Source organism: Primulina huaijiensis, chromosome 8 (assembly GCF_012295235.1).
Source record: "Primulina huaijiensis isolate GDHJ02 chromosome 8, ASM1229523v2, whole genome shotgun sequence".
Taxonomy (NCBI): domain Eukaryota; kingdom Viridiplantae; phylum Streptophyta; class Magnoliopsida; order Lamiales; family Gesneriaceae; genus Primulina; species Primulina huaijiensis.
The window spans coordinates 5,517,280-5,533,152 of record NC_133313.1 but is presented as its reverse complement, the minus strand read 5'-3'; the positions used below and the strand labels follow the sequence as shown (position 1 = coordinate 5,533,152).

Genomic DNA, 15,873 nt, shown 5'->3' with positions numbered 1-15,873 from the left:
AAAAAAAAAAAAAAAAAAAAAAAAAAAAAAAAAAAAAAAAAAGAAAGAAGGAACGAAATTCCTTAAGTAAAATACCAGTACTTTAAAATCCTTCTTTTTTTAATTCACAATCACATTTATCAAATTTATGAAACTTTCAGGAGATTTAGGGTTGTAATTTTAAAATATATTAGTTTTGCATTTATACTTTAAATTTAATTGGACGTATTTGTGTAAATAAAGAGTAAATATATCTAGTGTATTATTTACCATCTGACTTTGTTCGTGAGAGATTGACTATTATTATATTTTTAAAAATCTTGTTAAACTCTTGCCGTCTGTTCGAAATCATTGAATTCAAAGAGATTTGATGGGATTTAGAATTGAAAATAACATTTTAATGTTTGGAAAGATATATTTTAAAATGAGATTGATATTTGATGGGATTTGATTTAACTAGGTGAAATTTTTGCAAAATAGGTAAGATTTCATAGGATTTGGGCCATGAAAAGAAATAAAAGTATTTTTATTAATAAATTTTAAATGTTCTTCCCAGATTTTACAAAGTATCATTTATCCAAAAATAAGTTGATTTCATCCTATATGTAGGGGTACTACCCCATGATAGAATCAAGGGCCCAAATTTAGCCACACATACATGGGGTCTACTAATTTTTTTAAAATCACATATGTGTGAATCTTGTTCATTCAAAGCATGTGGGGCAGTGCCCCACATGCAGCATCGAAGCTACCCCAAAATACATATTATCAATTCACAAACATTTATATCATATATATTTTTGAAAAAAAAATTATTTCAAAATCAATTTTAAATATTTTTATGTTAAAAAAATCTACAAATAAGTTTTTTATAGTAAAAACTTATTTTTATCAAAATTTGATAAATTTATTTTTAATGATGAAGTTTATAATTTTTGCATTTATTAAAAAAAATTCAATTAAAAATATTTTTTTATATGTTCCAAAATAAATTTTTTCCTTAATAAAAAATGGGAATATTTATATAAATATTGTTAATAAACAAATCATTTAAAAAAATACAACAAATTTCAAATTACATTTAAAATTTTTATTAAACACTCAAATAAAATTCCAAATCCATAGATTTAAAATCCAAATCCAAATTTAAATCTCATTTTTTACTTGTCCAAACATACTGTTAGTGTTTGAAATACAAAATTAAAAAGAAATAATATGAAACAAAGGGATAAACTTTAACGTTTCAGCCAAGCCAAAATCGATGTGTTCGGCTCGAGTATCTACTTGTTAGGAAATCGGTTTTCTCATGTCCAAAACGCAACGAAAGTTTTAAAAAAAATTATTAGACATTCAAATAATGCTTTTAAATACTCGTATGGTTTAAACAAAATTAAGCATTCATAGGTGTTTATGAATATAATTTTAGTGAAGTAATCACTTGGCACCAACTATTCCGGGATTGGAGGAAATAGTTCTTATAATATTCCGTAGGAACGATCTTCTTGAAATCTTCTTCCTCCAATCAAGTCCACGACTAGAATATTTGTTCCTCCTCTAAATTACACTAGAAAATTTAGAGGAATTTTTACCGTTTGAGATAAATAAAAAAATAATAATTTAAACGATGGCTCAAACCCAAACTTTCTTGAGGTGATCGAAATTTTGGAGAGAAATTGGAGGAGAATTTTCGAAAACCCAATGGAGCCTGGGGTTGTTGCCTCCTTTCTAAATATTGAATCCTTAACATAGTTTTCTTAATTATAAGTTTAGGATTCCTTAACTAACATTAATGAGCTTGGTTAATTAATTTGTCTAGTCTAATTAGTTTAATTAATTAATATATCAAAGTTTATTAATGACTTTAATTAATTAGTTTGTTGGACTTGTACTCCAACAAGCCTATTATGCATACTCTCACTACATTTAATTAAATATTTTATAAACTCAACCTTTGAGTTTAATAATTTAAACTCTCAATTTTCATAAATTCAACTCCTTGAATTTATTTTCTCCAAAATTAATTATTATAAATTCAACTACTTGAATTTACTATCTCGTTATTTTATTTATAAATTCAACTCTTTGAATTTATTGTCTCAAATGGAACAGATGATCAAGTGTTTGTGTGAGTTTCAATGGTTTAGGGATACAGCTAGTCGTGGATTCACAACTCTTTGTGATTCAGGACATTTTCTTTTATTAGGGCTTACCCTAATTTGCCCCATTTCATGCACCAACATTTGATAATGAAAATGAAAGAAATAATTTTCTAAATAAACTCATCGAATCACGGTGAGAGCGTCTAGTAACATTGCCCCATGATTCCCTAAGTATCAATGATAGTGTCTGCAAGAACCAGTTGGTTATGATTAACGTACAGTACGGTATCTTCGTCTCATATATCCCGATCGAATCTGCAACCATTGGTTCATCGAGAGTTGCATATTAAATTCGATAGATATGTGATACATTCAAGAAGTATACATAGTGTCATCGCATGCACAAATAGATAACCCTTGTCCCTAATGTATATTTTACGCTCTGATCAGATATTTCATACACTACTATTTCATTATATCACATAGGATATCCACACCCGTAGGTGAACAGTAAATTCCCGACTACAACACTGGCTCCGACACATGTCGTAATTGCACCCAACTTCGCCACCTATTCCGAGATTGTTGGAAATAACTCTTATAATATTCCATATGAACGATCTTCTTGAAATCTTCTTCCTCCAATCAAGTCCACGATTAGAATATTTGTTCTTCTTCTAAATTACACTAGAAAAATTTAAAGGAATTTTTATCATTTGAAATAAATAAAAATTAAACGAAGGCTTAAACCCAAACTTTCTTGAGGTGATCGAAATTTTGGAGAGAAATTGGAAGAGAATTTTTGACAAACCAATGGAGGCTAGGTTTGTTGCCTCCTTTCTAAATATTGAATCCTTAACCTAGTTTTCTTAATTATAGGTTTAGGATTCCTTAATTAACATTAATGGGTTTGGTTAATTAATTTGACTAATCCAATTAGTTTATTTAATTAATATATCAAAGTTCATTAATGATTTTAATTAATTAGTATATTGGACTTGTACTCCAACAAGTCTATTATGCATACTATCGTTACATTTAATTAAATATTTTATAAACTCAACATTTGAGTTTAATAATTTAAACTCTCAATTTTCATAAATTCAACTCATTTGGATTTATTATCTTCAAAATTAATTATCATAAATTCAACTATTTGAATTTACTATCTCGTTATTTTATATATAAATTCAACCATTTGAATTTATTGTCTCAAATGGAACATATGAAAAAGTGTTTGTGTGAGCATCAATGGTTTAGGGATACATCTAGTCGTGGATTCGCAACTCTTTGTGATTCAGGACATTTTCCTCTATTAGGATTTACCCTAATTTGCCACATTCCATGTACCAACATTTGATAATGAGAATGTAAGAAATCATTTTTAATTAAACTCATCGAATCATGGTGAGAGCGTCTAGTAGCATTACCTCATTATTCCCTAGGTATCAATGATATTGTCTGCAAGAACCAGTCGGTTATGATTAAAATACATTATGGTCCATTCGTCTCATATATCTCGATCGAGTATGCAACCATTGGTTTATCGATGGTTACATATTAAATTCGATAGCTATGGGATACATTCATGAAATACATGCACAAATAGATAACCCTTGTCCCTAATGTATATTTTACATTATGACAAGAGATTACATACACTATTATTTCATTATATCACATAGGATATCAACACCCATAGGTGAGCAGTAAATTCCCGACTACAATGCACTGGCTCCTACACATGTCTCAATTGCACCCAACTTCGCCACTTTGAGATCCTCGTGGGGTCGCCACCTTGAGTCCCTCATGTCATATAATTATGTAATTATTCAATCATACCTTTAATCATATAATATGCATCAAGTAAGTATTTAAAATCAATTATATAATTAAATTCATTTGCATGCATGCGGTTTACGTAGACTGATTTTTCGGACGTTACAAATCTCTCCCCTAGTAGAATTTCATCCTCAAAATTTGTTTTGTCTTGATGATTGAAAAGCTTAGGCTCCCTCATTCACCTCATACTTAACCCACTTGGCTTAAATTTTTCTCTTCATTTCGGTCCTTAAAATCTCAAAAATTACATTTCTATCCCAATAAATTTTCGATGTCATCTCTTAAATCCAGCTCAGTAGTGCATGCAACCTATTCTCCTCTAAGTTCTTCATTATCCCAATCAATTCTAATGACCATTTCATGCAATAACAGCAATATAAAAATGTTAAACAACTAGGTTACAAGTAATCAAGGTTGTGTCGGCTATGCTTCAGTCTCCTCAGCATGCATCACATAGCTCTTCCAGTCGTGGGTTGCTTGAGATTCGGGCAATCCCCAGCCTTGTGTCGCATTTCTCCACACTTGAAGCACTTGTAGGTGCCCTACATGCACTTGCCATGATGGTAACGATTGCACTCCTTGCACTGTGGCTTCTCTACTGTCTTAGGGACATTTTGAGTAGGTGGTTGTCCTTGTGGTTCCGGCTGTCCCGGTCGCTTAGGTGGTCCCATGAATGGTTTCTTACTCTGCTGACTAGATTGCTGATTAGCTTGCTGGGCACGATTCTTTTTATGCTGCATCTCCCAATAAATATCCTTGAGTGACTGCTCGGCTCTAAAATCTTTGGCAACGACAGTATATAATCATCAGGATCGGTGACGGATCGTGGACCTCAATCCATCGAGGAAGTGTCATAATTTCTCTGCCGCATCATTCGCAATCAAGGGCACAAAATGACAGCCTCTATCAAACTTCTGCACAAACTCAGCAACGGACAAGTCTCCCTGGCAGAGACTCATAAACTCTCTCTTCAGCCTTGAACAAACGTCAGAAGTGAAATATTTGTTGTAGAACACCCTCTTGAAGTGCTGCCAAGTCAATGTAGGTGTCGCCCTTCAATAGATAGATGGTGCAACGAACTCGATCAGCGTCCGCCATATCCATATAACGAAAAATAACCTCCAAAATCGAATACATCCCTCAGCCACGAATGGATCAGTAGTTCCATGAAAATATTCGGGGTTCATCCTCCTAAATCGCTCATATGCAGCCTTCGGTCGAACCCTCACACCATTTCCTACGTGCTGCTCTAGTAAACGAGTCATACCGGCTAGTACACAGGCACTAGCATCCTGATTAGGTGGAGGCTGTGGAATCTCCTCTTCATGTCTATTCTCATCATTGCTACGTAAAATCCGACTATGAGGCATCTCTGTATACGCCATCTAAATCACGTAACCAACATGCATTTAATGTTTTAAAATATCATGCACCTAACCTCTATATCGTGCATCATGTAAGCATTTAAAGAATTTTAGCATATAAAATATAAAGTAGTAAAAAATCACATACTTGAGGCGTGACTTCTTGAGCTTCTCGTAATAGCAGTACACCACCATTTGAGGAACCTGGCTCTGATACCAACTGAAACGACCCTTACTTTTTAACTTTCAAATTCTAATAAATTTTTTTTTGGTATATTCATTAACTCCAAAATCACCATTTGAAAATGACTTAACATTTCTATAAATCAAAATAATTTAACAATTTAAATCTTAAGTGCATAAATCCCTAAAATCGTCAATTACCAAAATTCACTTCCATCTTTAACATGATCAAAATTAACTTCAAAATAAAGCATAAAATCTCTAGTAAAATCATTAACAACAATCCTTTAAAGTTTGCCTAACAGTCTAGTGCGAAAAATAAATGTCCCTCAAGAGTGTACTGTTGTACTCAAATCACTCAAGCGTCAGCGCCTCCCTCAATATCATCATCACCTGCAGCATTCAAACATAGTGAGTCTAATGACTCGGCATGTTCTAAACAGGAGTAGAAAATAATACATATACAGGCACATGTATTAAAATCATACTTTTACTTAAAATAATTTTAAGCATAAATAAATAATGAATCGTAAAATCATAAAATCGTAAAGCTTTGCATCTTTTATCATTTTGGGTGAAGTTTAATCCTTGAAAGTGACTAGCCTTTTATCCTCTATTTGACTAATCAGTCTTAGCTCCCATTGTGCAAGGGGACGGGCACTAGGCACCGCCATGGAAATACGATCGTCGGGCTCCTTCTAGGGCCTTGTCCCGTAAACGGGCTCCCTCTAGGGCATTTTCCCTCACGACATTCCCATAAAAGTGTAACTTCACCGTTCTTTCTTAAAACCGATCATCCATATATCATCTATATCATTTGTCACAGTCAATTCACATCCCTCAAAATATTTTTCATTTTTTCCTTTTTTCCTTTTTAAAGCATATTTTAACAGTAAAAATTGCACAGTTTTACCATAAATCATAAAATATCATATTTTCATCAAAATAATCATTTTATATCGTTTATCATGCATTATGATCCTTCGGGACGCTGCCAAACCTTTTCGTACTACCCAGGCGTAAAATGACTGTTTTGCCCCTATATGTAAATTTTTCGCTTTTGACATTTTCACACTTTTATTGACTCTGGACCACCCCAAATAATTATTTAAGCTTAACATAAAATTTTAATAATTTTATTTAGCTTAAATTCAGGGTTTTTGATTTAATTTCCTATTTAATTATTTGTAAAGCGTTTTAACTCCGATTTAATTCAAACTTGAATATTTTGATCTCAAACTTTAAACATAGACTTTTGATCACCTAACTACCCTTGTAAGCCACGAGCCACCCCGTGGACCCAGGATTCAAGCCCTTTTCAATTAAACTCAATTTTCGACCCATGCTCAAAAACACCGAGCCATCTCTCCAATTTCTCGAACCACGCACGAGGCACCTCGAGCCAAACCATGACCAGCCCCCTTATGGACCCTACTGACCAGCCCAGACCCAAGGAATCAGGCCCTACACATCGCACGAGCCCTACACACATGACCCGAGTTGCACATGAGCTTCCTTCATTCCCTAGGATTCCTAATTGGTTTAGGACTCTTGTTACTTCTTAGCCATCGACTCTACACCCTCCTAACAGTGCCTGAACCAGCCTAAGACTCGCCACAGCCCAGACCGTGCCCCCTAATCATGCTGCGAACCCCCGCATCAGCAACAAGAGTCGCGCGTGTCTCCTTATGCACATAAGAATCTCCTTCTCGCATGGGACTATTTACCCAAGCCACCACCGAGCCCAAGCCTTCCCGGATAAAATCGATTTCGTCTCATAAAATAATTCGAGATCTAACATTTTTAGAAAAAATTAATCATTTTTAATCATATTAAGAAGCCTTGAAAATATTTAATGAAAAATATTTATTTTATCTCCGTCGTCCCCGGTCTCTTTTCCCCAGCCTATTATCGAATATTCGGATAAAATCTACAATTTCATGAAATCATGCCATATAATCATTTAATCATGAAATCATACCTTTAATCATATAATATGCATCAAGTAAGAATTTAAAATCAATTATATAATTAAATTCATTTGTATGCATGCGGTTTACGTGGACTAGTTTTTCGGGCATTACAGTAGAGCCTCAGTGTTGTTTCGGGTCGTAAGGACTAGTGACATTCAATTACAACCACAGACTTTTCTTGTAACGACCCAAAAATTTGAAGGTACACGTGAACCACATGCATGCAAGTTATCAAACTTTTTAGGTATTTTAATTAATTATTTTTAATGCATTTAATGCTTGTTTGTGACATGAATATGTGTTTTATTGCATGGTTTATTAAAATTTCATGCATAAGGGCTTTTAGTAGTTTTCGCGCTCGAACAAAGAACGGGACCGGGGATAATTAAGGAAAAATATTTTTATTAAATAATTATTTAATATATGGTGTTAATAAGAGTGATTTTTGAAAATGGGCCTCGTTAAGGTATTTTTACTCGACGAGTCGTATTTTAAACCGGTATGCAAAATTTAGCGAGTCGGGGGACTTTTTGAGGACTCGGAAAATATTTTCAAAAATGTACCTAAACGAAATATTTTTCGGGAGTGCTTTTGGGCTTGATGAGATTATTTTGTTGCTTAATGGACCTAAAACTCTTTTAATCCCTTTATTTTTAATTAAGGGCCTATTAGCACCTTATATTATGACTTAAACACCTCATTAGTAAACCGTAAACATACCTCCACTCATGTGGCCGCCCCCTCCATTTTCCAGCAGCCTTCTTCAAGATTTCAGCAGCTATTTTCCTTAGGTTTTCTCAAAGTTCTTCAAAGGGTTTCTTCTCCGTCTCTCCGGTGCAAGTTCTACGCGTACATCTCAAAGGTTTGCGAGTGTAATAACGCAAAGGCATGCCATAAATCTTTCTTTTTCTCATCATTCACGCTATTTTATGCTGATGCGTGTGTGCTTGCATGAGGAATGCATAGATATATTACGTTGCATCGTTTTTGCAAAGTTTGTCATGAAATACACCTACCGTTTTGCATATAATTCACGTTTTCTATGTTTTGGTGCAAGGGGCTGCTCAATCTAAGTCTTTTAAGGGCCGTGTAGGCTGAGATCGAAGGTGTCAAGGTGCTGAAGTCGAGGGTCGGTCGAAATAATCTGAAGGCCGATGGGTTTTGTCTAGTGTAAGGCTCGTTATGGCTAGATCAGGGGAAAGGAATGGAAGCAGCATGCATGGGCTCGGTCCAGGCCATGGTTCAGAACCTGGTGGATCCGTGTCGAGGCTGGGCAGGGTTCATAGGCTGCTGGACGTGAGGTTAGAGCCGATGCGAAGAGTATGTGGAATATTAGTGTGAATTTCGGACAAGCCGAGCAACCCTCATGCATGTGGTCGTAGGCGTGGGTTTGGTTGGTCCAGTAGTGAGTCCATGACTTGATCTTGGTCTTAGGATAGTTGATTAAGGGCTGGACATGTTGGTTTTTGGTTTAGGATCGAATTCGGGGTCGTGGGTGCAACTAGGTTTAGGGCTTATGAGTGCAGAAAATTCCAGCGGATAGCAGCGAGTTTTAAGAGGTTCTAAACGATTGGAATAGTGTTGTTTAGGGGCTGGTAGGTTGTGAATAATTTGTGGTTAAAATTTGGGAAAGTTTGGTTAAATTTCGGGTTGATTCGGATTTAAATCGGAACCTTGGTCCAAGTATTAAAACGAATCGTATAAGTTATGAAACGGGCCCGAGTTTACGTCTAAGAAATGATTATAAATATGTTTTGAACTGTTTTAAGGTTTTTGGTTGGCTTCGGGTTGAAATTTTGAGGTCTAGGGGTAAAACGGTCAATTAGGGTTTGTAGGGGCAAAATGGTCATTTTACACCCAGGTCGATTTAGCAGTCCTGGCAGCACTCTGATCATAAAAATTTTATGTTTTAAATGTTTATGATATCATGAACATGAATTTTTTTGGAAATACGAAAAATACGATGCATGCTTGATTTTAAGGAAATTTACGTGTATGCATGATTTTTATAAGTAATGAATACGATGACATGTTTTTTTGGAGAAAGAGAGTTGGTTGTGACTAATATGATGATACGATAACACGATGACATGTAAGGCCAATGCTCAATGGATGGGTAATATTGTTGTTGATGTCCCCGTCGCCTGGTACCGTAGTTATACGTAGATGGATCCATCGACTAATACGATGATACGAAAGTCACAAATAATGAACGAAATTCAAATAAAGAAAAGTGAATACATATGTGTTGAAATGATGCGATAGGAACACGTTTATGTTTTATCATGTTACATTTATGCTTACGATTTGAAGCTCATGAAATGTATTTTTAATTACAGTATTTTTCACAGTTGCATGCTATGTATATGTACTTGTTATAACGATTCAGTTTGTTGAGTCTTTAGACTCACTAGGTGTGAATTATGTAGGTGAGCATATTGATGAAGAGATTGGACGCCGAAGACTAAGTAAGCAGAGTTGGATATGCGCACGTTAACCCGATGACCATACTTTTTCCGCACATCATGTTTATGAGTTGGGAGTGATCATGGATATTTTCTTACATTTTATTATTTTTATGTTTATGGTTTGACAGGACTTGCATGTTGTTTATTCGAGCTCTTTTAAGCTGCAATATTTTTACCCAGTAGTTGAATACCTTTTATTTTTAAATTATGTGATTGACGGTAGATATTGCATGCATGCGTATAAATATATATTTTTGAAATAAAAATGTATATTTCGAAATTTAGTTTATTTTAAAAAAAAAAAATTCTAGTAGCAGACGTTTCGGTGGGTATCAGAGCAAGGGTCCTGTATAGGGTTGTGCCACCGTCAGCTTCAGCAGCTAAGTCTTCAAGCCTCAATTCTGTAAGTTTGCATATTTTAAATGTTTTGAAAGTTTTATATCATCACCTGCATGTTTACATGATATACGTTTTACAGTACATGTTTATGAAGGATCGGTTCGGGCACCTCTGAAGGTGCTTCAAACACAACATTTTCCATAAGCTTCAATAGCTCGTGTTCTAAGAATGTAAACATCGATGAATTAAATCGAGTTTGGTATTAAATCAAGCGGAAAATACTCGAAGTAATCATTCGTTAAGAAAGCTGACTAATTTGAAAGCAATTTAACTTGAGTAAACTGATTAACTGAAATAAAAGGAATCAGTTCTTGCATATATCAATTCAGTTATGGTGATAGCTGAACTGATAACTGCTCGAACTGATCAAATCAGTTTTAAAACAAATGTTAAACAGTTAAGTACACAAGATATGTTTATGGAAGTTCGAAGACTTCAACTGTTCCTACGTTATCCTTTCTACCACCTTGGGTAGGATCAACTAGAAGACTTTGATTTATACAAAGCTTTGTACAAACACACTCAACTTAGGACTTACCCTACTGTCTGACTGAACTCCTAGTCTAGACTGAAGGCAGCACCTTCCAACCAACATTTGTTTAACGTCTATACGTCAAAGACTATATACACAAGTTTAATGTCTTTGTGCAAGACTCACTCAGCTATTCAATAAGCTTAACTTTCTGTCTATGTGAGTGATTGTGTGTGCGTGTGTGTGAGAACTGAAATGATTACAACACGAAAGTGTTCTCACACACTGAGAGGAAAATGCTCATAAACTGAGCTGATGACACTTTGAGGTGTTCTCTCAAATCTGAGCTGATTGTTTCTGTAACTTGATATGAGTTCAACGTGTCCTTCTTCTTCTCTCTTATTTTTCCGCACACATGTGTATTTCCACATTTCTTAATTGATTTGTTGATGGTCTTGATCTTGTATTTATAATGACAATATATGACCGTACACCAAGACTCATCAAATATATTCGTTGTATTTTAAAATATATTATTTACGATATTATATTATTATTTATATAATATAACGATTTTTCAGTCTAATCATCGATTCAACCGTACCAATCGGTTGAACAATTTTTCAAAATAATCCGGTTCGATCATCAATTCAATTATAAAAAAATTGCTTGAAACAAAAATAATAATTACACCAAGACCAGATGAGCAATCACGGTTAATTATATATTATTATTGTTGTTATTATTATTTCTTTTTTAATGCCTATATAATAGGAGAGGAATTGCATTAAAAAAATAAGGAAAAAATTAATAAGAGCTTAAATTCGTAACATTTAGGAATGGACCTAAACTTTGGATTAACAACGTAATTAATAATTATATCATTCTAATAAGAGAATATTTCAATCAAATTATATAACTTCGTTAAAACAAGTTCAACAACCCATACCATATATTTCCCATCGATATAGATAGACAGATATCTTCTGAAAGGTGATGGGCTAAGTACTAACATAGCCATAGTGCATATCAATCTAGCAAAAAGATTATTATATAAATAACACTTTCAAATTAATGTCGTGATCGGTTAGTGATCGGTCACCTGCTTCATCAACAATGGAGAAAATCAGGTTACATTTTCAAATAAAAGGAACCATATTTCATGGCATCGATGAAATTTTACGAACGCTTGAGAGTTGTGAAAACAAAAAAACACACTTGTTGGCAATAGATCTAATTTTGTTTTCACCAAACTGTATGTATTCCACATGCGAAAATAACCAATAATTTTTGCCTTTGTAATTGAGAATTTTAGCTGGTGTATCTATCTTTTTGTCACCGACCTGCGCATACACTTGAATGTCAGTATAAGCATAATCTGCTAAATTGAAGGCTGACCTGGTAAATCCAAACATTTCTCCACAATGTTCACTTCTCGAGCTTCATTCTTCAGGCATGAAGTCTAATCTTAATTTGTAATCTCGATACTTTTCGTCACCTGTTCACTAACAGTTTCTACTGGTACCTCAGCTTGTTTAGTACCCTGAATAATAAGTTCCAATGGGGTAGCTGCTGGATCCAATTCCAGGCATCCTTTTGGGGCTTTTTCTGCCTCTTGACCGGTAAGCAAGTGGTTTGGGACCCGATGAGAAAATCTAAACATCTCTTCCTTCGGTATCCTCTTGATTAAATTTGGCTCCATGTTGGGACGGAATACTGTCCTGAAACTGTTAATCTTCACGAGAGGAGCGACAGATACACCATGTTCCTCACTATAGTCATCTAGTACAGTTACCATGTCATATTTGTGTATAACTTCATCAAGTGTGTGCTCGTTCCAATCAGATGACCAGTTTCTGTAAACTGCCCAAATATCACCCTTTTGGGGGAGGATTAGTATGCTTCCACGCAGCCCTTTTGACCAGTTAACCTTATGAGAGAAAGCGTTTAGATGTTTGCAGGTCTCATATCTGCCCACCCTAAACTCCCCACATGTTTTGTAGAAACCTGAGCTTACCCAATCTAGAGAGCTGAATTCGGTGTTGGTTCTCGAGCTAAGCCAGCTGATCCTCAACTTAAAGGGCTTCCTAGATATCACCTTATTAATCAGTGCATAGAAACGGGGCATGCCATCATCATCATCATATGCTGCCCAAACCTCATTATCTCCAAAAGAACCTTCAGTTCTATCCAGGTCAAAATCATGAAAATCGGAATCCGGAACAGTTATTGGTGCCATTGCAGGATCCTTTGTCTGTTTATCACCATAAAATCGGTTAACCTGACATTCTGCTCGCTCAGCTATCTTGCTGGTGCTTCTGCGAATCTCTTTGTCACTTGATTTAGCCTTGTCTTTCTCTTTATAATCAGGCTTAGTAACTGTTTCCAACCGCCATTCAATTAGCTTCTTTGAAATCTCCTTTCTAGCCTTCTCCATTAGCATATTTCGTGTTTCAACAGGTGTCAGGTCTGTAGCGCTATCTGGTTGATGGGACATCCCAAAAAAACCATAAATCCTTGATCCTGCAGTCGCACTGGAAGTTCCAAAGCCATTATGGGCCTGAGCAATATTAGAGCTCATTCCATATTTACTAACATCATCATCCATTTTTTTCTTTTTCGTATGTGCCTCCCACCCAGTAGGGGCATTTGATTCAGTGTATGCTCTTTTCAACTTATCCTGTGCTTGCTGAACAACACTAGCAGCTTTTGCTGCAATTGAAGGATCCATGCTGCGTACATTAGCCGTTTCCGAAAGCGGATTCTTCAAGTGATTTGCATGACGAAATGGATTTAGATCATATTGGTCAGATGCGGATTTTTTACCAGTTGCACCATTTCTTCCCAAACTATAAGCATTTTGACTAGCTACATGATTACCTGAATTCTGCTGTCGCTGTTGAGGAACTTGATTAGTTACTTGGGGAAAACTGATTGGTGGTGCTGTCTCTGAAGCCCTGAAGGCCTCCTTACAATTGGGGCACAGAAGAGTATTATTGAGATAAACCTTTAGATACTCGTAGTGCATATCGCATCGACGACAGATAGTCCAAAAAGTATCAGTTCTTTGATAGGATGGCGTAAGGGTTGGCACAGAAGGCACCTTCACATTATTTTTCTGGGTCTTCGGAACTGTATCAGTTCTTTTATAGGATGGAGTAGGGGTTGGCATAGAAGGCACCTTCACATTATTGTTCTGGGTCTTTGGAACAGATGCTGTCCTAGCAAAATCGTAACACCCATTTGCCCTTGGTGCTGATGAACCAGTATTATGCATTGGGACTTTCAGTTGGAACCCTTTCGAGCCCCTCCTAAGGTTATACGCCAACCTCTTAGCTGTATCTGATAGCATAGACCATGCCTCTGAAACAAGTTTAAATGCACCATCAGCACCAACAGATTTATTTTTATCGGGATGCAGCATGAGGGCAAACATTCGGTATTGTTTTCTTATAGTTTCATCATCAGCTGTGGGCTTCACACCAAGCACTCCATACCAATCTACTTCCCCATTTATCTTATTCTCAGCAGAAACATGCACGTCAAGTGTGGCCATCATTTGTGATATACCATCCAGCCCTGGATATAGAGTCTGAGCTTTCATGGCAAATTTTTTTGCACCGGCGAAGTCCTTTTTCTCTAACTTACCCTCAGCAATTGATTTGGCCCTGAGGGCTTCATCTCTATTGCACTCCATACTTAAAATGACAAACTTCTAAAAATTTTGCCTAATTACCGGTTGATGACAATGCAACATAACAGTAGAAGCATGCCAATAACAGCTTGATACAAGTACATTATGTAAATACTAAGGATTTTTCTGCATCAAAGATCCTCTTATGCCTTAAATTTCAGGTACCTAATTCATTCAAATGAAGAAATAATGTGATATAAAAATATTAACATTGCGTGACAGAATTAAGATTTGATGAAAATGCAAATTATATGCATAGAACAGTGTCAGTTCATAATCCATATTCACATAAATCGTTATTAACAGAAACACCGAAATCCTAAGTTACAATAGCCCAGGCAAATACGCCCAACAGACAAGTAAAAAATAATTGAGTATAAAATCAACATAAAAAATATACATCCCTGGGGATTTATAGAACGAAAAACTAAACAATCTAACAAGAGAGCAACAAACTCAACTTGCAATGTGTGTAGACAAGTCACCTATGGTGCATATTCACATATCATTATTTACAGATGTTTTCAAGTCATGTAAACTAAAGCTTCTCTAACATCAAGCAGTAGCAACCCAGTCCAACCCTATAAATCAAATCTAAAAATCAAGAAACCCGAGAAAGCTGATGATATAACAATTCAAGCAGAAGTTAAACAACTTTATCTAGCAGTAAAAATATAAATCCGGTGATAGTTTTTGTTATTGTTTCCTAACTCGTGTCTTACTAAAAGTGAAAAAGTTTTTTTTTCCATATTTTTCATAGTTATCTAATTTTTAATAATCAATGGGATTGTTTACACTTTTAAAATATAGAATTCGAATGAAGATTAACCAGTGAAAGCAAAAAAGACGACCTAAGGTTACATTAACAATGTGTCATCTGGAGTGTTGCCTAGACACGAAAACATGAACTAGTGAGGAACATTATACTCCATAACATCTATACTTTATAATAATTATGAACAAAAAAGAAAATGGCATTAGATACAAGAATACCAGAACATAAGCAAGTTACAAAAGCACTGCGATTCACATAACACCGCCCAAACTTGTAAAGAAAAGATCACAAATTGCCAAATTAAACAAGCAATTGACCGAAAAAAGCATCCTCACTCTGAATCTAAGATGATCAAAACAAACCAACCAAAAAAGTTATCCCAATTTCTCATTCCTCGCACCAAACAAAAACCCTAAATCCAGAACCAAAATCTTTAAATTTCATGATTAAATAAGATAAAGGGAAAAGTGAAAATTACCGGGAAATTGGGAATTTGAATCGACAGAGAATGAAATTTTTGGTTTGTTTTCACACCAAATCAAATGGGTCAAAACCTCAAATAGAGAACGGAGAAATCTGCAGTGCCCACAATATTTTGGGATTGGAATTTGGAACAACAGGGTAG

At 35.2% G+C, this 15,873-nt stretch overlaps 1 protein-coding gene across 4 annotated transcripts; it reads right to left on the bottom strand.

Annotated features, from left to right (window-relative positions):
• Positions 1 to 11,870: 11,870 nt before the first annotated feature.
• On the bottom strand, positions 11,871 to 15,873 carry LOC140983041 (uncharacterized). Of its 4 annotated transcripts, none has more exons than XM_073449914.1 (2): positions 15,727 to 15,873; positions 11,871 to 14,638 (listed from the first exon to the last, which is right to left on the bottom strand). In XM_073449914.1, the coding sequence occupies exon 2, from the start codon at positions 14,474 to 14,476 to the stop codon at positions 12,248 to 12,250; it is 2,229 nt and encodes a 742-aa protein (XP_073306015.1). In that variant the 5' UTR covers positions 14,477 to 14,638; positions 15,727 to 15,873; the 3' UTR covers positions 11,871 to 12,247. The 4 variants fall into 4 exon arrangements, with proteins under 4 accessions (XP_073306015.1, XP_073306016.1, XP_073306017.1 ...); XM_073449915.1 differs by having other exon boundaries at positions 15,615 to 15,865; XM_073449916.1 differs by lacking the exon at positions 15,727 to 15,873 and adding an exon at positions 15,584 to 15,668.

Coding starts and splice junctions, on each gene's coding strand:
- LOC140983041 (XM_073449914.1), bottom strand. CDS start 14,476: ATGGAGTGCAATAGAGATGAAGCCCTCAGGGCCAAATCAATTGCTGAG.